The sequence below is a fragment of the Tachysurus fulvidraco genome, chromosome 8 (genome assembly GCF_022655615.1).
Source record: "Tachysurus fulvidraco isolate hzauxx_2018 chromosome 8, HZAU_PFXX_2.0, whole genome shotgun sequence".
Taxonomy (NCBI): Eukaryota; Metazoa; Chordata; class Actinopteri; order Siluriformes; family Bagridae; genus Tachysurus; species Tachysurus fulvidraco.
In genome coordinates, this window is record NC_062525.1 from 24,406,095 (window position 1) to 24,429,091 (window position 22,997).

At 43.5% G+C, this 22,997-nt stretch overlaps 2 protein-coding genes across 2 annotated transcripts in view; both read left to right on the forward strand.

Annotated features, from left to right (window-relative positions):
* The first annotated feature begins 1,600 nt into the window (after positions 1-1,600).
* Positions 1,601-16,147, forward strand: plekhm1 (pleckstrin homology domain containing, family M (with RUN domain) member 1). The gene is made up of 13 exons (XM_027163237.2): positions 1,601-1,757; positions 4,807-4,897; positions 5,615-5,856; positions 7,692-8,216; positions 8,381-8,852; positions 8,980-9,163; positions 9,863-10,479; positions 10,580-10,838; positions 10,961-11,106; positions 11,226-11,419; positions 13,608-13,671; positions 13,923-14,080; positions 14,318-16,147. The coding sequence occupies exons 2-13, from the start codon at positions 4,844-4,846 to the stop codon at positions 14,424-14,426; spliced, it is 3,024 nt and encodes a 1,007-aa protein (XP_027019038.2). The 5' UTR covers positions 1,601-1,757; positions 4,807-4,843; the 3' UTR covers positions 14,427-16,147.
* Positions 16,148-18,828: 2,681 nt separating this feature from the next.
* Positions 18,829-22,997, forward strand: part of arhgap27 (Rho GTPase activating protein 27) — a 24,481-nt gene continuing 20,312 nt past the window's right edge. The window contains exons 1-2 of the mRNA XM_027163228.2: positions 18,829-19,003; positions 20,750-21,616. Coding sequence (XP_027019029.2) covers positions 20,807-21,616 — 810 coding nt within the window. The 5' untranslated portion in view covers positions 18,829-19,003; positions 20,750-20,806. The remainder of the gene's footprint in view (positions 19,004-20,749; positions 21,617-22,997) is intronic.

Consider the following 22,997-nt stretch of genomic DNA (forward strand, 5'->3'; position numbering starts at 1 on the left):
CTGAAATCCAGCCCTAGCTACATCATTACATCTAAACTTTTTTTTTTATAAGTGTCCATTTCTATTTGGTCTGTTAACGCCAGAGGTAAAACAAATCAGTTTGAGAAAACTGTACAGAAGGTAAAGACTCTTACTTTATTTAAGAAAGTAAAGCTTCTGATTCCCAGTTTAAATGTAGATTAAAGACATTTCTCTTTAGCCAGACATACACATAATACATCCCATAATTTTGTGCTCCAGTACATCTGATCGCATGAACATTATGAACAGCGGCTACATTGATTCCTCTCCAGTTCTTCTCTTTTTCTTCTCATCCCGAGGCATCCAGAGATTGTTCCAGCTCTAGTTGTGTTCCGCTTCATGAAGATTTTGGACACTTAAAGAGAAGATGTCAACCTCATGTAGTCTTTCAGGACAAAAACCTCCTCATTAATACACAATTATCAGACTGTATCTGACTTTATTTATAATATCACTCTCTAGTGTTTATAACAGTTTATAATCACACCCTACATTGTCACCCAAATGAGGATGAGGTTCACTTTTGAGTCTGTTTCCTCTCAAGGTTTCTTCCTCTTCCATCTAAGGGAGTTTTTCCTCACTACCGTCACCTCAGACTTGTTCATTAGAGATCAATACAAACACATTTAAATACAAGTCTAATATTAATCTGGAACTTTTGTATAATATTAAACGTCCTTGATTATATTTCTTATGTTCTGCAAAACTGCTATGAGACAATGTCTGATGTTAAAATCACTATACAAATAAAATCGAATCGAATTGAATAGAAATTCCGAGCTTTTATTGTAAAGGAGACAGCAGGGAAATGATAAAGCAGAAAAATGAGAAGAATAACATCAAAAATTAAACAAACGTGAATCTAATGCTGGACATTAGCCTTTTTTTATTAGGAACAAAATGATGATTTAATATTTCATAATTACGGTTTAATTTAAAAACAAATATTCTTTAATTGTGTTGGTGTGAATTCTTGTATCTGTCTGTTTTGGATTAATTAAACATTTCATAAGGGAATTTTATCGAATTAACACTGAGGTGTAAAAAGACACTTCTTTCTCTTTGCAGTGGTTTTAATTTTTGGTTGGAAAGTTTCATATTCATCAAAGAAGAAGGATGAACTTTTTGAACCTGATTCCGAATCATTTTAAATCATTTTAACGTCGTGTTAAACTCGATATACGAATAAAATCGGATCGAATCGTCTGTGTAGACTTTCACACGTTTTCACAGGGTTCTTTAGGGTTCTTCTGGGTTCTTTAAGGTCTCCCATCTCTTCTTGGATACCTGCAGTTCACACTTATGCTCTTGGTCTGAATGATTTTGTGAGTATATAGCGACAGACTGTGCTTTCTCAGATCTGGGTGCTCGGGATAAAGTGGTACAGAAACATGAGCCACACTTGAAGCTCAGAGATCTTGAGGTTACACTGTTGAGAACCAGATGTTTCTTGCAGGAGGAGGAAACAGAACCAACCCTGTAGAATGATTTATTTATCATCTGGTTCATGGTTACAAAATGCATCATTTCACATCGCAGCTCTTTACACACAGTGAGGGTGATAAATAAAGGCATATCTGAGATTGCGCAACAGGAAGCGCGTGATCGCTCCCATGATGCATCGCTGCAGCTCAGCTGAGCACAGAGATTCTGCTGGACGCCTCGGATTCTCTCCAGATTAGAGCTGTTTTTACACGGAATCCGATCTGAGGGGATTATAATCCGACCACGACATGGTAAGGGCTGTATTTAAAGGCAGAACACGTCGGTTTGTGTAGTTTATTGTGAACATTAGCACACAGTAGCTTCTGTGGCTACAAACAAACGCGCTAGTGCTCATGTAGCTTTGTGTTGTTTTGTCTTTAGCGTTTAAATCGTGTGTTAAAGTCGTCAGCAGGGGTTTAATGTTATACACGCGAGATATATATTATATGTTATAGTCTTAAATCTCCACATAAATCGTTTTTTATGGAAGATAATTCTGTTGCTCTGAGCGGATTTTACAGAATTCTGGTAGAATTGTCAAACTTTCGTGATCTCAGAACTTTAATTCTTTAATTCTTTTCTATTTATGGAATGTTGGTTAGTTGTTGTGTGCTAGTTGTGTGTGTGTGTGGTGTGCTAGTTGTGTGTGTGTGTGTGGTGTGCTAGTTGTGTGTGTGTGTGTGTGTGTGTGGTGTGCTAGTTGTGTGTGTGTGTGTGGTGTGCTAGTTGTGTGTGTGTGTGTGTGTGTGTGTGTGTGGTGTGCTAGTTGTGTGTGTGTGTGTGTGGTGTGCTAGTTGTGTGTGTGTGTGTGTGGTGTGCTAGTTGTGTGTGTGTGTGTGGTGTGCTAGTTGTGTGTGTGTGTGTGGTGTGCTAGTTGTGTGTGTGTGTGTGGTGTGCTAGTTGTGTGTGTGTGTGTGGTGTGCTAGTTGTGTGTGTGTGTGTGTGGTGTGCTAGTTGTGTGTGTGTGTGTGTGTGTGGTGTGCTAGTTGTGTGTGTGTGTGTGTGTGTGTGTGTGTGTGTGTGTGTGTGTGTGTGTGTGTGTGTGTGTGTGTGTGTGTGTGTGTGTGTGTGTGGTGTGCTAGTTGTGTGTGTGTGTGTGTGTGTGTGTGTGTGTGTGGTGTGCTAGTTGTGTGTGTGTGTGTGTGGTGTGCTAGTTGTGTGTGTGTGGTGTGCTAGTTGTGTGTGTGTGTGTGTGGTGTGCTAGTTGTGTGTGTGTGTGTGTGGTGTGCTAGTTGTGTGTGTGTGTGTGTGTGGTGTGCTAGTTGTGTGTGTGTGTGTGTGGTGTGCTAGTTGTGTGTGTGTGTGTGTGTGTGTGTGGTGTGCTAGTTGTGTGTGTGTGTGTGTGTGTGTGTGGTGTGCTAGTTGTGTGTGTGTGTGTGTGTGTGGTGTGCTAGTTGTGTGTGTGTGGGGTGCTAGTTGTGTGTGTGTGTGTGTGGTGTGCTAGTTGTGTGTGTGTGGTGTGCTAGTTGTGTGTGTGTGTGTGTGGTGTGCTAGTTGTGTGTGGTGTGCTAGTTGTGTGTGTGTGTGTGTGTGGTGTGCTAGTTGTGTGTGTGTGTGTGTGTGGTGTGCTAGTTGTGTGTGTGTGTGTGTGGTGTGCTAGTTGTGTGTGGTGTGCTAGTTGTGTGTGGTGTGCTAGTTGTGTGTGTGGTGTGCTAGTTGTGTGTGTGTGGTGTGCTAGTTGTGTGTGTGTGGTGTGCTAGTTGTGTGTGTGTGGTGTGCTAGTTGTGTGTGTGTGGTGTGCTAGTTGTGTGTGTGTGGTGTGCTAGTTGTGTGTGTGTGGTGTGCTAGTTGTGTGTGTGTGGTGTGCTAGTTGTGTGGTGTGCTAGTTGTGTGTGTGTGTGGTGTGCTAGTTGTGTGTGTGTGTGTGTGTGTGTGTGTGGTGTGCTAGTTGTGTGTGTGTGTGGTGTGTGTGTGTGTGTGTGTGTGTGTGTGTGTGTGGTGTGCTGTGTGTGTGTGTGTGTGTGTGTGTGTGTGTGGTGTGCTGTGTGTGTGTGTGTGTGTGTGGTGTGCTAGTTGTGTGTGTGTGTGTGTGGTGTGCTAGTTGTGTGTGTGTGTGTGGTGTGATAGTTGTGTGTGTGTGTGTGTGTGTGTGTGTGTGTGTGTGTGTGGTGTGCTAGTTGTGTGTGTGTGTGTGTGTGGTGTGCTAGTTGTGTGTGTGTGTGTGTGGTGTGCTAGTTGTGTGTGTGTGTGTGTGTGGTGTGCTAGTTGTGTGTGTGTGCTAGTTGTGTGTGTGTGTGTGGTGTGCTAGTTGTGTGTGTGTGTGTGGTGTGCTAGTTGTGTGTGTGTGTGTGGTGTGCTAGTTGTGTGTGTGTGTGTGTGTGTGGTGTGCTAGTTGTGTGTGTGGGTGTGGGTGTGTGTGTGTGGTGTGCTAGTGGTGTGCTAGTGGTGTGCTAGTTGTGTGTGTGGTGTGCTAGTTGTGTGTGTGTGGTGTGCTAGTTGTGTGTGTGTGTGTGTGTGTGTGGTGTGCTAGTTGTGTGTGTGTGGTGTGCTAGTTGTGTGTGTGTGGTGTGCTAGTTGTGTGTGTGTGGTGTGCTAGTTGTGTGTGTGGGTGTGGGTGTGTGTGTGTGGTGTGCTAGTGGTGTGCTAGTTGTGTGTGTGTGTGGTGTGCTAGTGGTGTGCTAGTTGTGTGTGTGTGTGTGGTGTGCTAGTGGTGTGCGTGTGGTGTGCGTGGTGTGCATGGTGTGTGTGTGTGTGTGGTGTGTGTGGTGTGCTAGTTGTGTGTGTGGTGTGCTGTGTGTGTGTGGTGTGTGTGGTGTGCTAGTTGTGTGTGTGTGTGTGTGTGGTGTGCTAGTTGTGTGTTTAGTTGTCTGTGTTTTTCATATTCTTGCATTAATCAGTAAATCAGATCCAAACACTGTCATTTGTTTCCTCGTCACTGAACATTACAGTTAAAGGAAGCATTATTTGTGTCATGTGTAATGTTTGTGTCCCTGCGTCTCATTATGTCTGTCTGACTGCAACAAATGTTCCTCATGTCTCCTCCTGCGTCGTGATTGGTTAAATACCTGTGAACTTTTACCCAATCCCAGTGCAGGGGAGGCGGGATGTTCTTATCTGATCCTGACCCAAGAAATACTTCATTCTAACAACAACGATGTTAAACAACATTACAGTAGTTAAAGTGACAGGAAACAGAAACTAACCAAGGACAGACCCATGCTTTTAATTCACAAACGAATCTTTCTGTAATAACTTTAGCCCATCTTTATCCTCCTCACACTGACGTAGAGGTGATGCGTTTAGGTGCAGGAGGAGATTTAACTTTGTGCCATGTTTGATTTTTATTTCTTTCCCCTTCAGTTTGTCCAATGTGAGTAAGAAGCATCTAAGAGGAGACATGCTCGCGACTCAACTCGCTGACTCTGTTCAAGAGGCCAAAAATGTCAAACAGGTTAGTACGGCGAGATCTTCATAACCTGTGGAGCAGCTTGTTCATCTAATATTATGCCAAATCATCTAAACTGTGAAATTGAAATTATTTGCCTCAGTATGACCTCAGATAAGGAGTCTAGCTCTGAAGAGATCCAGGCGTTTCACGTGTCCACGGACGTGAATGTAGATTCGAAAAAGCAGCTAAAATTTACGATGGAAATATTTTGCAAAAGTTTTATCCTCCGTCGGCGGCAGCGTTTTATTTAGCTTCTGTTCTCACGCTCGGCTCTCGTGGTCCTATGTGTAGTCAGTCAGCTGATATCAGGTGACATACCAGTCTGTCACCGTGGCTCACATTCATGTGGCATGGCCTTGGCTGAACATCACTTCCTCCCTCCTCCTTCTGTCCTATCAGGGTGAATGTTTAATCTGGCTGAGGAGGTCTGTCTGTCTGTCTGTCTGTCTGTCTATCTATCTATCTATCTATCTATCTATCTATCTATCTATCTATCTATCTTCCATGCGTGCAAAAAAGCTAGATGTGTCTGTTGTACTTCAGCAGTCCGATAGATCAACGATCGTCTCATTCCATTACCAATGTGTGGTTACATTTCTTTCCTGGAGCTTCACGTCTTCCCTTATTTAAAAAAAAAAATCATGTTTAATCTTTGTTTGTCCAGTCATCATGTTTCATCATCGTGTTTGATTAATAATCCTGCTCCAAACCTTCTCCCAGTGGATCAAGGAGAAGATAGCACAGACCCTGAAGTCACTGCAGAAGCGCTACGTGACCACGGACGCGCCGGTGACCAGCGAGGACTCGGAGGCCAACCAGCTCTGCTGCGCTCTGGAAGCCGTCTTCATTCACGGCCTCCGCAGTAAACACATCCGGACAGACGGAGCAGGAGCACGTAACCGCAAAGGAGGCTCTCTTCCTCAGCCGGTCTTCTGGAACCTGCTTAAAACCATCACTCACAGGCATGTCATAGGGTTTTTTTTTTTTTCCTCAGTTAGAATGACCTGGTTGTAATGTGAGGAAATGTTTCCAAACTCATCAGACCATGGAGTAAGTTAGTGACGAGGATCGTGACACGCTGTAAGCCATGAGATTCAGTGCTCGTCTCTGGAGGTGTCTCGATGGTCAAGTGATTTCACAGTTTTGGTCTTTAGTCACATTTAACAGCTTCTTGTTTTGTTCTCTCTCTCTCTCTCTCTCTCTCTCTCTCTCTCTCTCTCTCTCTCTGACACTGATTACGTCCATCAGTTCTTTTATTGACGTGAAGCGAAATGGTCTCTATTAGTCAAATAGGACAGGGTTTTGGAATAGAATGAATTAGTGATGAAAAGATAAGCCTCTTTTCTGCTGTGCGGCCAAATAATTCTGCACCAATCCAGTGGAATTTTCACATGAGCAGGTTAAACCTTTAACTCAGGCCATCCTTAAAAATATTTTGGTTTGCCGTAACAGTTAAAAAAAAAAAAAGGGTCGGTAGGTAGGTCTATTTATTTATTTATTTATTTTAAGTTTCGATGTTAAAAAAAAAAGTACTATTTTGGCGACGGTCATTACGTAGGTATGACTTTAAACAAATTAGCATATTGTGACGTCTCTGGGTCTTCAACCCGTGCCTTCGGGTGGTTCATTGCAAACCTCAGTTTGATGCAGGCTATATAGACCACAAACAAATTGAAATCTCTGTCAAAAACATGTTTATTGCATGAATTTCAGGTGCATTCATTTTAAGAAAAAAAAATGAGGTGATTTTAGTGGTTTCCTTCAAGTCAGTCGACACGGTCACGTTAGACTAGACGGGGGAAGGGACGGGAAAAGATCAGGGCACAGTTTTTCCAGAACTTCGTGCCGAGTTAAAGCGGTGTCGAGCTGTTTTAATGAATTTTTTTAGATGTATTATGGCACCCGAACTTGTATGACTTTGAACGGTGACCGCGTTTACTGTAGCCGCAGCCATCGTTACCGAGCACGAACCGTCGACTCTGACAGTGAATGAGAGAATGAGACGAAGCGAACGCACAGGCCGTAGTGTGACATCCGATAACCAACAGTGTGAACATAGATGATGTTATTTAACCTTCGATTTAGCCTTCATTTGTATGTAGGCCGAGGCAATTTATATATTTACATACTTATTTATATTTATATACTTACTAAATTATAATATATTTTATTGCTTTTGTATTAGTTGTTTGAAGCTTTTGTATTAGTTGTTTGAAGAGTAAAAAAAATAATTAAAAAAATGGTCGGTCTTAACGCAAATTTACAAGTCGGTCGGATTCAAAGCATAAATAAATAAATAAATAAATAAATGAGTCGGCCCTAAATTGACAGGGTCGGTCGGGTTACGGCAAACAAGAATATTTTTAAGGATGGCCTCAGACTGTGTGGGTGGGCTGGCTGGATGTTGTTCTTTTTTTTACATCCGAACTAGATGTAAAATTCAAGAGCGAAGAAGAAAAGGGATGAGAAACTCTGTCTTGAAGTAATCACTTGAAGTAGGTTACTAAACTATTTCTGCTGTTTTATCGTTTTGTGTAAGCCTGTGAAACGATTGCACCATCGCATCATATCGTGTCGTAAAGAGGATGCTAAATTTCATCCAGCCTGTAACCACGGCGTCTTTTCGCCAACCTAGTTCAAGACATTCCTAAAATCGTCCCTGTATCTCGTCCCTTTACGTCTCGTCTATCTATACCAATTAGAACCAAGCTAGTAACAAGCGTTTATTATTCATCGCTAATAGATTTTGTAGAACCAGAGATTCTCACTTGTCTTAAAACATTTATTTTTCCTTCAGAGATGTGATTCTGGAGCTAGAGGGTTTGAGCTTCATCAACTCGGACGTAGGCCGGTGCCGAGCATGGGTGCGTTTGGCTCTGAACGATGGGCTATTGGAGTGCTACTTGACGTCACTTCTCCGAGAGAGCACCAAGCTGGGGGCCCACTACCAACCCGGAGCACTGCTCCTTGACCCCGAGGAGCGTGAGGTTCTGCTCAGTCTTCTGCAGGGCTTAGCCTCGCTTGCTTTCCAGCTTTCCTACAAATCTGCAGTGCTCAATGAGTGGACCACCACACCGCTGGCACTCGCTGGTCTATGTCCACTTCTGCCCAACGATGACTTGTGCCCCCCTGCTTCACGCCGGGAATCTTGGGATACAGCTTCTCAGTCATCTGGATCCGGGGGCTCTGGCCGAGGTCAGGTAGGCAGGACGGCCTCGGATCTCAGCCTGGACACCGCCGGTTCTTGCCATCTCTCTTCCAGCTTCGGCTCAGAGAAAGAGAGCTGGAGCCTCCAAACGGAGAACAAGAGTCCAACTGAAGAGTGAGTTATTCCCAAGTAAAGATTTTGGGTGAGGGATCTAGAAAGAGAACTAGCTTGGTGAAACATTTAACTACATCCTGGCTGGGAAACATTTCAGTATTACGCCAGTTTTATGACTCTTGAATTATATGGTCTCTAAGATGTCTCTGTCTCTGTCCTTTCAGAATGAGTATCTCCTCCAGCCAGGATATTATAAAAGACCTCGATGTGCTCAGCCCAGCTACAGACAGCATGAACGAGTCCTCAATTCCCAGCAGCAGTGATGACGACTCGTCCAGCAAACGGGATAGAAACCAGATGCTCGAACCTCCCGTGGAGTTGTCCGTTCCCCATGCAGTCGTTTTGGAAGACGTATCTTCAGAAGAAGAACTCGCAGAGCATTTGACCGCCCTTGTAACTAGAAGACCAACGAAAGATCTTGCGGAGTCTTGTGTGGTAGAAGATCGGAAGCAGGATGGAGAAGAATCTCCTGCCATTTTGTTTGACACCACCACCCCCGTGTTAGCCTGTCAGGTGACTTCAGACTCGTCAGATCCCAGCAATCGTACAAACCTGGACCATGCTTCTGTCCATCACAATGGTTCATCTAATGCTCTGAGTGTTAAAACGTCTGCAGGCTCTGTTAGTTCTCACCACGTAAGTCCCGTCCGTTATCTAATCCACAACCCATCCTCAGACTCGGGTTCTACACACCATCAACTTCATAAAACGATTTACGGCCTCGAATGAAACCGAATGCACGTTAATGTTTCATCTTTCTTAGGTTTCTCAGAAATCCCAGTCCTGGATCTCCGACGAGGACATTTACAAGCCGGATACTTATGCAAGTGGCGATTCTGAAGAGTCTGATGCTATTGAGTCCACCCAGGTTAATGGGATTGTGTCTGCTGATGCGGGACCCGAATCCCACCCGTCTCCACCTAGTGTGGTCCGTCGTAGACAGATCGGTAAGGACACGATGCCATCGCGTGTTACGGTGAAGACGTCCACCTGTTCTAGAAATATTCTAAGCTTACTCTCGGTGCTCGTTCCATTAGTAGGGGGATAAAAACTTTTTGACAAAAAAAGTGTTGCGGTCCTTCCAGTACGCTATCCAGACATTAAGACTCCGAACTTTTTGTTGTTTGAGTTTAGAAAAACGACCCACATTTCATAGACCTTTTTTTGTACCATGACTGTTAGAGCTGAGTAACAAAACATGTCAAAAGTCTGGAACAAAATGTCACACTGAGCTCCACAAGAAGGAACTGCTTACAATAATGAGAATGCAAATACTATGTGACTTCTGCTGTGTGACTTGGATCATGTGTCTGAGTAGGGAAGTGGCCCAGACTCGGAAGCGTTAGTATCGTGTGTGCTGGACGTCGTCCTTTCACCGTGCTTGTGTTAGGAAAAAAACACACAGTCAGCATTAATCGGGGAACTGAAAAAGCTTTCTCAGACCGGCGATCTGCAAGGTAGCTCACTCGTCAGGTTTTCCTGTTCCTGTGCATACATCTAAAGGGTTTATATTAGGAAGCAGTGCAGACATGAGGCACTGGATACGTGCAAAAGTATGTTGCTATGCCGTTAACCCTCAAAAAAACGGGTTTGTGTTGAACGTCAGCTTTACTCTTTGTCCTCATTTTGCTTTCCTTCTCTCTAAGGCTTGTCAAACCCATTCCGAGGTCTTCTAAAGCTGGGCCAGCTGGAGCGCCGTGGTCCTGTGGGTTTGTGGCGTGCGTGCCACTGCGAGCTGTCGCCGTTTGAGCTGCGCCTATATGCCGACGACGAGGAGCGTAACATCTGTGAAAACCGCTCGCTGCTGCGCTGTGAGACTGTGCATCTGGGCGCCGATGGCCGGTTTCATCTCGAATTCCCTGGGAAGAGGCTCCACCTGCGGGCGCCGAGCAAAGCCGAGGCCGAAGACTGGGTAGAGCGCATTAACGAGGCTGTGAGCAATTTACGACAGGAACCACAAGAAGACTGGGATGACCTCTCAAACTCTGTCACGCCTGCGTCTTCGCCCGCCGAGCCGTCCAGTCTGCCGGAGACTGACTGGAGCAGGCCCTGTGAGCCGGAACCAGACGCCATAAAGGAGACTGTAGTGGGCTTGAGCCGAGACGAGCAAGGGTGGTGTCTGATAGTGCTGTCTCTTTCACTGGAGGCGCTTCAGGGGTTTTTAATGCAGGACGGATGCAAAACGCATCTTTTCTGCCATGGCGTCGATGCTGTGAGAGACGTAGTACCTGCTGTGGCCCTGGGAGGCCCCGCCTTCTTCAAGGTACCCTTTTGCATTTTGAGAATTCTACGAGCAAGTCTTCTTTATATGTCACCTGATCTCTTTCCCATATGGCTAATTTATTTTGGGCTGTTTTTTCAAGGTTCTGACAGCGAAGGAGACACTAACGATGCAGGCCGAGAATGGCGAGCAGGCGCGTTCCTGGAGGAGCCTTATCCGCAGGGCTCTAGATTCATACCTGGAGGATGAGAACGAGACAGGAGGCAAATTGACGTCGCTGAGTGGAGGCAACGTCCACAGACTTGTTCAGCACAGGCTTAAGGATGATGGCGTGCTGCTGCCCTTTCTGACCGTGGTCCCTAATGAAAAAGGGCTGAATGCACAGAACTTTAAATGTGCAGGTGAGCCTTGTGGTTCTAAAATGCTGAAATATCTCATGTAGGAAGACACCTTAGCATCAGCAGAAAGTTAACTGCCTAATGTTTTGATTTCTGGGTGTGCGTGTGTGTGTTTGCCTGTATAGGCTGTCCCAGGCAGATTGGTGTATCTTTAGGACGAGCCAGGCTGTGTGAGTTCTCAGGTCAATATTACTGTGATAGCTGTCACCAGGGTGACATCACAATCATCCCTTCTCGCATGGTGCACAACTGGGATCTCAGAGCACGTGAGGTCAGTTCTGTCAGTATGATTTACCACAATGCCATTATTATACTTCCCTGTTTTATACTCTCTGTGTGTGTGTGTGTGTGTGTGTGTGTGTGTGTGTGTGTGTGTGTAAATGCATCTAGGTCTCCAGGCAGGCCATGAAGCTGCTGACCGATATTGAGCAGGAGCCCTTAATAGACCTTGATGTGTTAAATCCTGACCTGTTTGATCACACTGACACCATGGCAAGAGTGCAATGCTTCAGGCAAAGACTCCGTCTCCTTGGAGATTACCTGCTCATTTGTCGCAGTGGAATCCAGAAAAAAATTCAGGCCAGGTGTGTGTGTGTGTGTGTGTCTCGGTGTGTGTGTGTGTCTCGGTGTGTGTGTGTGTGTGTGTGTCTCGGTGTGTGTGTGTGTGTGTGTGTCTCGGTGTGTGTGTGTGTGTGTGTCTCGGTGTGTGTGTGTGTGTGTGTGTGTCTCGGTGTGTGTGTGTGTGTGTGTCTCGGTGTGTGTGTGTGTGTGTGTGTGTCTCGGTGTGTGTGTGTGTGTGTGTGTGTCTCGGTGTGTGTGTGTGTGTCTCGGTGTGTGTCTCGGTGTGTGTGTGTCTCGGTGTGTGTGTGTCTCGGTGTGTGTGTGTGTGTGTGTGTGTGTGTGTCTTGGTGTGTGTGTGTGTGTGTGTCTCGGTGTGTGTGTGTGTGTGTGTCTCGGTGTGTGTGTGTGTGTGTGTCTCGGTGTGTGTGTGTGTGTGTGTCTCGGTGTGTGTGTGTGTGTGTGTCTCGGTGTGTGTGTGTGTGTGTGTCTCGGTGTGTGTGTGTGTGTGTCTCGGTGTGTGTGTGTGTGTGTGTCTCGGTGTGTGTGTGTGTGTGTGTCTCGGTGTGTGTGTGTGTGTGTGTGTGTGTGTGTGTGTGTGTGTCTCGGTGTGTGTGTGTGTGTGTGTCTCGGTGTGTGTGTGTGTGTGTCTCGGTGTGTGTGTGTGTGTGTGTCTCGGTGTGTGTGTGTGTGTGTGTCTCGGTGTGTGTGTGTGTGTGTGTCTCGGTGTGTGTGTGTGTGTGTCTCGGTGTGTGTGTGTGTGTGTCTCGGTGTGTGTGTGTGTGTGTCTCGGTGTGTGTGTGTGTCTCGGTGTGTGTGTGTGTGTGTGTCTCGGTGTGTGTGTGTGTGTGTCTCTGTGTGTGTGTGTCTCTGTGTGTGTGTGTCTCTGTGTGTGTGTGTGTCTCTGTGTGTGTGTGTCTCGGTGTGTGTGTGTCTCGGTGTGTGTGTGTCTCGGTGTGTGTGTGTCTCGGTGTGTGTGTGTCTCGGTGTGTGTGTGTCTCGGTGTGTGTGTGTCTCGGTGTGTGTGTGTCTCGGTGTGTGTGTGTCTCGGTGTGTGTGTGTCTCGGTGTGTGTGTGTCTCGGTGTGTGTGTGTCTCGGTGTGTGTGTCTCGGTGTGTGTGTGTCTCGGTGTGTGTGTGTCTCGGTGTGTGTGTGTCTCGGTGTGTGTGTGTCTCGGTGTGTGTGTGTCTCGGTGTGTGTGTGTCTCGGTGTGTGTGTGTCTCGGTGTGTGTGTGTCTCGGTGTGTGTGTGTCTCGGTGTGTGTGTGTCTCGGTGTGTGTGTGTCTCGGTGTGTGTGTGTCTCGGTGTGTGTGTGTCTCGGTGTGTGTGTGTCTCGGTGTGTGTGTGTCTCGGTGTGTGTGTGTCTCGGTGTGTGTGTGTCTCGGTGTGTGTGTGTCTCGGTGTGTGTGTGTCTCGGTGTGTGTGTGTCTCGGTGTGTGTGTGTCTCGGTGTGTGTGTGTCTCGGTGTGTGTGTGTCTCGGTGTGTGTGTGTCTCGGTGTGTGTGTGTCTCGGTGTGTGTGTGTCTCGGTGTGTGTGTGTCTCGGTGTGTGTGTGTGTCTCGGTGTGTGTGTGTGTCTCGGTGTGTGTGTGTGTCTCGGTGTGTGTGTGTGTCTCGGTGTGTGTGTGTGTGTCTCGGTGTGTGTGTGTGTGTGTCTCGGTGTGTGTGTGTGTGTGTCTCGGTGTGTGTGTGTGTGTGTCTCGGTGTGTGTGTGTCTCGGTGTGTGTGTGTCTCGGTGTGTGTGTGTCTCGGTGTGTGTGTGTCTCGGTGTGTGTGTGTCTCGGTGTGTGTGTGTCTCGGTGTGTGTGTGTCGGTGTGTGTGTGTGTCTCGGTGTGTGTGTGTGTCTCGGTGTGTGTGTGTGTCTCGGTGTGTGTGTGTGTCTCGGTGTGTGTGTGTGTGTCTCGGTGTGTGTGTGTGTGTCTCGGTGTGTGTGTGTGTGTCTCGGTGTGTGTGTGTGTGTCTCGGTGTGTGTGTGTGTGTGTGTCGGTGTGTGTGTGTGTGTGTCTCGGTGTGTGTGTGTGTGTGTCTCGGTGTGCGTGTGTCTCGGTGTGTGTGTGTCTCGGTGTGTGTGTGTCTCGGTGTGCGTGTGTCTCGGTGTGCGTGTGTCTCGGTGTGTGTGTGTGTGTGTGTGTGTGTGTCTCGGTGTGCGTGTGTGTGTGTGTCTCGGTGTGTGTGTGTGTGTAGCTCTTTTCACCAAGGCTCTTTTTATTGCAGGTTGCAGCAGAGGACCTACCTACTGGAATCAAGTCATCTATATAGTGTTCTGGATTTCAGGCAGGTAAGGAAGGTGCTCCATAAAGCTGTCAGTCGTTTAGAACGAGCCGGAACTCAAAACCTTATGAACAGCATCCAATTAGTGTGAGGAAACTCGAGGAAGTGAATAGTCAAGAAATAAACCAGTCTAGTAGCAATACAAAAATAGCTCATGTTTGTTATGTACACGACGTTCAGTACCCAGGACGTGCTGCTAAACCTTTAGCCACGTCTCCTTTAATCTATAATCATGTCTCATCCGCACCTTTCTCACAGATAGCAGACAACCAGTACGAGTCCTTTCTGCAGTCTGTCGTCCAGTTCTCATGCAACCATGTGCAACATTGTGACCTCTGCACACAGCGAGGGTTCATCTGCCAGATCTGCAACGCGGACGACATCATTTTCCCTTTCCAGTTCGACACCACCTCAAGGTACGCAGCCCGGTCCGTCATACGGAGGAACGTGATCGTTTCAGGGCCAAGCCACATCTTCCTCTTTTGCTTGTGAACACTGTGACATCTGATGGTTTCGCTTTGAACCACATGTGTTACTGGTCACAGGGTTTTATAGGCTTGGTCACACTTTCACACATTTTTCATTTGAAACTCTTTCGCTTTCTCTCATTCGTTCTATCTTTCATTCTTTCCTCTTTTTTTTTAATCCCTCAGGTGTAAAGCATGCAAATCTGTTTTCCACTCGTCCTGCAAAGCCCAGAGCGTCGGTTGTCCTCGCTGCGAACGTCTGCAGAGATATAAGGAGCGAGACCATCTGGAATAAACCGCATGCTCTTCTACATCTCCCTGTAGCTCCAGCACCGGTGTATCTGTACTGAACGTTCCTCATGACCATCAGTAGCTGTGATCTGATCGCTGCAGAGCTCAAATACAGATCATGTATTTATTTACACTGCCTCAAGTGCACTTATTTATACCTATAGACTGACCGAATGCACCGTACACACGTGTGTGTGTGTGTGTGTGTGTGTGTGTGTTGCTATAAGAACCAGACTCTTAACTTGCACTAACTGAGAATCGAGTAACTTTTCCTCCATAAGCATGAGATGAACCTGTACTGGATAGATGATTATTATTATTATTATTATTATTTTCTTCATCGCAGTAATCTATAGACATATATCATGGAGAATCGTCTACATCTGTGGGGGGGAAAAGGCACTTTTTTATTAGCGCTTATGCTTTTTTTTTTTTTTATACAGCTCCATCTTTTTATCTTTCTTACGGAAATGAAGGGCTGTTCTAATACGGCAGCATAAACGTGTAGCATTTTATTCTGATCTACATTCATTCATACAACGGAAACTCCCGAGATCTTTTCTCCTTTCTTCATACCGATTTGTAAGATTTATTTGATTATTTGTTTTTTAACTCACACTGCCAAAAACTTCACCGTTACTCGACCTTAACACTCTGTACACGTCGTGTCGCACGACCTACGCTTTCTTTTCACACCTGTTTTTATCGCTATTGGCAAGCGGAAAATTGAAAATTGTAATTACTCGATTCGTGTAACGAAACGTTCCAGCGTTACGTGTTCGGGTCAAACCCGCTTCTTTTTACACCGCATGGGCATTTTCTGGCGCGTACCACGCACGCTGCTTCTTCAGTCGCCAAATTAATCACCGTTTATACGATTCTACTGTTATTTGCACAAGCTCACGATCAGTCTAAAGACACGTCGCAGTTATGTGTTGGTTTTATTGGGATCGAAAACATTTATTTTATTAGCATATTTGACTTTTATTTATTTATTTTTTTTGACGCATACAGATGTCTAACTCTGTACATGTCTAGATTTAAAATAATTTATTTTGAATTTTTTTTATTATTATTATTATAAACTCGAGGGATTCTGCCTTCTCTGACTCCAGGGTGCAACATCCGAGGCATCGCATTGTGATACGCTTTACGTGATGCAACTCTTCTTCTGGTGCTTTTTCATAACCGTTGCCTTACGTCATCATGATTAAATAATGTTTTATTATAGTGAACGGACTGAATTTTTTTTTATTAATACTATTGTTTGTTTGTTTTTTTTTCCCTCTTCTGTTTAACCTTAAATACTTGGTTTGGTTTCTGCCTTATTTTCTTTACATAAAGATTTTTTTATTATTATTTATGACACCGATGACATTGTTGTCTATGTACAAAAAACTTTCTTCTTTTTAATATCATTCCTCCGGAAGAGCTTTGTGTCCCGTTTAGTCCAGCGTCATAGCGATAATCCAAATAACTTTCATTTCGCATTAAAGAGTAGCTGCTGTTGAGTTCAACACACTGCATCGTGACCAAATGCTCAGCGTTTTAACACAAATGGATCTCTGAAGCCTTTTGAGAGCACCGGTGTACACCGAGCAGTTTAGGATACGCTGTGTAAGAGATCATTACTCCTGATGTCAATACACACGTGTTTACTGTTACATTGAAATTTAAGATGTGCAATTTCTGTAAATAAATAAAAAATTTTTTTGCTATTTTTAATTTGTCTGAAATATTTACATCATTTGAAGCTTTATGTCAAATAAGACGTGATTGTGTGGCTTCAGGAAATGGACAATAAGGACAATAAGGACAATAACTGAGACGGTGCAGATGAAATCTCTAAATGCTCTCTCTGTCTCTCTCTGTCTGTCTGTCTTTATCTATCTTTCTGTCTCTCTTTTTCTATCTCTCTCTCTGTCTTCTTTGTCTCTCTGTCTCTCTTTCTCCTCTGTCACTCTGTCTCTCTCACTCTCCCTCTCTGTCACTCTCTCTTTCTCTTTCTCTCTTTCTCTGTCTGTCTCTCCCTCTCACTCTCTCTTTGTCACCCTCCCTCTCTCTTTCTCTCTCTCTGTCACTCTCCCTCTCTCTTTCTCTCTCTCTGTCACTCTCCCTCTCTCTTTCTCCTCTGTCACTCTCCCTTTTTCTCTCTCCCTCTCTCTGTCACTCTCCCTTCTTTCTCTCCCTCTCACTCTCTCTTTGTCACCCTCCCTCTCTCTTTCTCTCTCTGTCACTCTCCCTCTCTCTTTCTCCTCTGTCACTCTCCCTTTTTCTCTCTCCCTCTCTCTGTCACTCTCCCTTCTCTCTCTCTCTCTCTCTCTCTCTCTCTCTCTCTCTCTCTCTCTCTCTCTCTCTCTCTCTCTCTCTCTCAGGACATAATAATAAATATAATAACCATCTTTAAAAGGCATGTGTACATTGTGTAAGTCACTAAGTTCCCTGACACTGGGCTTAGTTCCTGTTAACTCTTAACCAGTCTCTTCTTTTGTTCTCACTAAAAATGCGGCTTTTCGTGTTACAGAGAAATCAGAAAGTGACATCTCATCTGTCACATAAACTTAATTCTCACGGATGTTTAATAATGTTAAATGTCACTCCGAATATTTAAAATGTGTGATGTAATCATTAGCCAATCGGATGGGTGGAGTTAATCGATCAGATGGGCGGAGTTTATCTACTGTATAAATAATACATCACAGAATATTTACCATGATAAACCACCATAATAAACTCTACTGTACTCTCGCTTATTCTCTTATTATACACTTATTGTTATAATAATAATAATAATTAATTCTAAGTTATGAATTACTTATTATACCTTATTCTTCACTTTGTCCGTGATAACAGAAATGATATTAATTTGTAAATATATTAGTAGTGTGTCCCAAGGCCTGAAATGGGAGTCCAACATAAACTCCATAATCAAAAAGGCCCAGCAGAGGATGTACTGGTCTGCCACAGGAGCTGTTGGTGCTGTTCTACACTGCAGTCATAGAATCTGTCCTGTTCACATCCATCACCATCTGGTTTGGTGCAGCAACAAAACAGGACCGAAACAGACTGCGACGCACGGTTAGAACAGCAGAAAAAATAATTGGCACCCCCCCTGATCACTCCCCAGGACTTGTACGACACAAGAACCAGAAACCGGGCAGGAAACATCACTACTGACCCTTCGAACCCTGGACACAACCTCTTTCAGCTCCTCCCTTCTCTCAGGTGCTACAGAACTTTGCTTACTAAAACTGCCAGACACAGGAAGTTTCTTTCCCCAGACAATCACCCTGATTAACAACTCACCATAATAATATTCACTGCTTCTCATCTATAAGTACTGCATTATCAGGACTGTCAGTCATCACATCATCTGCATATTACACACTACTGCTGCTGTATATTGTACAAAAGCACAATATTATTATTTGCACTCCCACACTTTATGTACATTACTGATCGTTCATATTCCATATACATCAGGGGCAAGTCGTGGCCTAATGGTTAGAGTCTGAGTCGTAATGCTAAGGTTGTGGGTTCGAGTCTCGGACCGGCCACGACTGAGGTGCCCTTGAGCAAGGCATCGAACCCACCAACTGCTCCCCGGGCGCCGCAGCATAAATGGCTGCCCACTGCTCCGGGTGTGTGTTCACGGTGTGTGTGTGTGTGTGTGTGTGTGTGTGTGTGTGTGTGTGTGTGTGTGTGTGTGTGTGTGTGTGTGTGTGTGTGTGTGTGTGTGTGTGTGTGTGTGTGTGTGTGTGTGTGTGTGTGTGTGTGTGTGTGTGTGTGTGTGTGTGTGTGTGTGTGTGTGTGTGTGTGTGTGTGCACTTTGGATGGGTTAAATGCAGAGAACAAATTGTGAGTATGGGTCACCGTACTTACCCGTACGTCACTTTCACTTTACATATTTTATATATTTTATTCATTATATCCACATTTTATACTCATTCTGTCTGCATTGTATCTCATCATCTGCATTGTTTTCTTGTATAGTATTGTGTTATTTATGTCTGTAGCTTTGAGAGTCACAAAACTGCTGGAACCAAATTCCTTGTGTGTGTCAACACATTTGGCCAATAAACCTGATTCTGATTCTGATTCTGATTTATAGGCTACACAGTATATAATATTTTAATATTCAATGGTGTTTATTTTGTTTCAAAGCCGACTGATGGTTTTTAATTATTTATCATATTAAATTAGTTTATTTCTCTACGGATCTGATCAATGTTTAAATTCACTCTTTCTCTCCTGCAGCATTTCTGATGTCGGCTGTCGTTAAACCCATGAAGTCTTAAACATTACAAACATTTTTACAGACACATTCTTCGATACGCCCAAACACACACACACACACACACACACACACACACACACACACACACACACACACACACACACACACACACACACACACACATGCACACGCGCGCGCGCGCTCGCACGCACGCAACCACGCTCCCCGCTCGCACACAGTTTTTTTCGTGCACTGACTTTAACTCTATTTTATACCTCCAAATAAATTCTACCTTTTTCGTGAAGTGAAGGCTGTCACCGTGTTCTGCTGTCTGCTCACTACAGGTAAGCATTTTATTAATTTCCATCCTATGAACCTGTGTGTGTGTGTGTGTGTGTGTGTGTGTGTGTGTGTGTGTGTGTGTGTGTGTGTGTGTGTGTGTGTGTGATGAATAAACATACAGTGTTCTCTTTGGAGAGCTGTTAATGTTTACCTTAGAATAAAACCAATATTATTCTCATAGCTGTAAACTAGCTTATCATCAATAATACAGGGATCAAAGATCAAGTTCAATCTAACGCACAATTATGAAATTGTGGAATGAAAATTAAATCTGAAACGATCATAAAATAAATATTAAATCTATTACTTCACTGTAAAAAGTCTTACCCTGTTTTTACATTTTTGGCATGTGTGACATGTCACTTTTGGAAACACCTTTCAGTGACATCACCATCTACTGTAGACAGACACTGTTGGGTAAACGACTACAAATTAGTTGACTGTAATTTCTCATTATTTAATACACTTAACTCCTTTATTTAATTTCGTCTATTACTGAGTGACACTGTTTTGCTGGCTGAATTGATCTTATAATCGAAGTAGGAAAAAAAAAGAAAAGGGAAAAGTATTTTTTCAGTATTCACTGTATTTTTAAAAAATAAAAAAAAGAGCAGCGATTATTGAAAATTTCCTAATCAGCAATTTTTTTTAAGTAGATATCTATATTACCGTGCTATTGTCAGGGAACTAAATTATATATGGAGTATATATACTAAATAATAATGGATTAGTAATGTAGGCCTTTGACATCCGGTCTTGTATATATATATATATATATAGTGTGTGTGTGTGTGTGTGTGTGTGTGTGTGTGTGTGTGTGTGTGTGTATATATATAAAACAATGCTTGTATGGTAACAGGGTTGCTCTAAATGTTTCATGCATATGGGTGAAGCTTTCCTGTTTTGTGGGTTGTGATATCATTTCCCTTCTGTACAGTCTGCTTGCTTCCTGCGAGCAATACTGTGTCACACTGTGTTTCATTAGTGTTTTATACATATATATAAAGTGTAAGTGGCAAGGCCTTTCAACCAACAGCCTATATATATTATATATATAGGCATCATAAAAGGCATTTAAAGGCATCATAAACAAAGTTATAATGCATGTGATTGTTTTTGTTGAGAGGATCCTATGTTTTAATATTTCTTTTTATTTTTGTACTTGTATTTTAATATGTTGTCAAACTGTATGGCTGCTACCTTGGCCAGGTCTCTCTTGTAATTGAGATTGTAATCTCAATGAGACTTCCTGGAAAAATAGGTAAATAATAAAATAATAATATATATATATATATATATATATATGTATATATATATATATATATAAATAGTAGCTACACGAGTCATAAGCTAAATGAAGATATAAAAAAACAAGAGGAAAGAGGGAAAGATTGCAGGCTGATGATCTATATTTCTCTACTTAGACTCTAGAGTTTGTGTTTTGCAGGTGATTCAGTTCTATTGTTAAGCGTTTGTGCATCACATTGCAGGCCTCGCCCTTTTGCTCACTGCACTGGAAATAGAACCAGCAGAAGTAGGGTTTTTGTTCCTCTTGTCTGTCCGCATTCCTCTTTTCTAAAAGGACGTGTGGGTTTGGAAACATGATCAAGAATTTGTGATGAGCAAAGGAGTTTAAACACTTGTCTGACGGTCAGACGTACTCATCGCGGATTTAGCAGAAGTCGGACAAATTCAGTCTAATCATCAGAGTGTGCTTAAACATGTTCCTTTTTCTTCTTGACTTCCAGCTGCAGTGATGATCCAGTGTGGACCCTGACCCTGTGAACACTGAGAGCTGGGAAACGATGTCACTCCATCAGTTGGTGCTGGTGAAATTTCACTACGAATACACGACACGCGAAGGCAGGCAAGTGTCCATCAAACCCAATGAACGCTACGTACTGGTGGCCAGAACCAATGACCACTGGTGGCATGTACGCAAAGACGATTCGACCAAGCCTTTCTTTATCCCAGCCCAATATGTCACAGAGTTGCCTTCTGTAAGTGAGACTACTCAACGTTCAGGTCAGCAGGATGGACAGGATACTCTAAATTCTCCAGCAAAGGATATTACATATTCTGACCCGGTGCCACCCGTGTCTCTGGATGTGATTGTTAAAGACCAAAAATCCATCAAGTCTCCTAATGAAAAGGACAAATACGGGATCTCTACGTTTGTCATTCCGAGTGATGAGTACAAAGACAAATCCTTTGAGAATGAGCCTTGGGAGGCTAAAACTGAACCGATGGATCTTAGCCGAGACGGTTTGACAAATTCTTTACCTCTAGTCGATGCGGAAAGTACATACGCCGTCTCCCAAAAACACATCCCGAATACTACTTTGCAAAAAACAGTAACAGAGCCAAGTGAGATTAAAACCGACCTCAACGATGATATTCAAATGCTCATACGGGCTGGCTGGGACCCCAAAATATGGGATGTCAAGAAAAACCATTTATATGACTCTGTAGATTCTGTAAAGGATTCGGTGGCTCGGGATATTAAAGATCTGCCACCGATCTCTCCGGTTTCTCCTTCGTCCATGTCCCCTCCATTTTCTCCACAGCAGAGTCCCGGTTCTCCTATTGACATACCAAGTCCATTCGCTGATAAGGTATTTATTTCTTCATCACTATGAGGATTGACTCGTTTAAATATTTAACCGTAATTAAAATGTGTTATGCTTCGGATATTAATTTGACATCCATCCATTAACATATTGTGATGTAGAGGAGCTATTTGCATTGCCACACATTCGCAGTAAATTCCCTGAGTGGCCACTGTGAGGTGCTGTATGCAACCAGATACTGAGTGCAGAGCTTCACATCATCAGGTAAAAACCTGCTGAAAGAGGAAAATGGGCTCTGGATTTAAACTCATCTATATGCAATTGTGAAGTGATTTTCATCTCACGACAGCAGTTTAGCAGTTAATAAAGTGGCCCACAAGTGTTTCATCAGAAGAAACGGATAGTGTACGTTATTATATATTGTATTTATTATTGTTGTCTTATTACTTATAATGAGAAAAAAAAAACAGCTCCAAATGAGATCATTCACATTGAATAGTTGAAAAGTTTTGATAAATCAGCATTCACATCATTCACAGGGCTGAAATCTCAACCATTCCACTAGGGGGCAAAAGAGATTAATAAACTTCCTAAATCTAATATTTTTTTCATTGTCATTGTTAATTAGTGTTACATTTATAACCGTGAATGAATCTTTTCTCACAATCTTTATGATGCAATCAAATGATCCTTTAAGGTTAAATCTTTTTTATATTCTTCCTGGATGGAGTTAAACAGGACACACAGATCAGCTGCGTTTTTGCTCCAAGGCGCTGAAAGGGTTAAGTTTAAACCCTCTCCAGTGCGCAAACACTCCCTAAGGACCAGCTTCCCAAACCGACTACCTGGGGTTTTTTTTTTCCACACATCATCTTTACTCGTCGTTTCGAGAGGATTTAATAAGGAAGAACATCGTATTAACACCTTCTTCGCAGGGGGTTAAACACCTGTTGCACGGTAGGCTGGGGCACTTTCTCTGCGCTTTATGGTGCTCTAGAGGATGGAACAAATATCCAGGTGAAGCAGGAAACGCCTTTAGTTTTTATACGGTTCCCTTTTTTACAGCTCTTGAAATCCTGGAGGTTTTTAGGTCAGCAAAATAAGTTCTCCTTTGCGTTTGAATGACTTTTGGGTTGAGTCGGAGGTTTTACGCACTAAAAAAAAAAGTGCGTTAAAAAAAAAGTCATGGCAACCGTCAGAGGTGCGGCTATAATTGTTATAGATAGATAGATAGATAGATAGATAGATAGATAGATAGATAGATAGATAGATTGATTAGATAGAATAATAGATAGAGTGTGTGGAGATGGATATTTTGTGATAAATCCAAATTGAATAATTTTTTATTTAATCAATTTTAGATTTGTTTGTTTGTTTGTTTGTTTGTTTTATAATTCCATTTCATTCAGTACAACTGTTCTTAAAA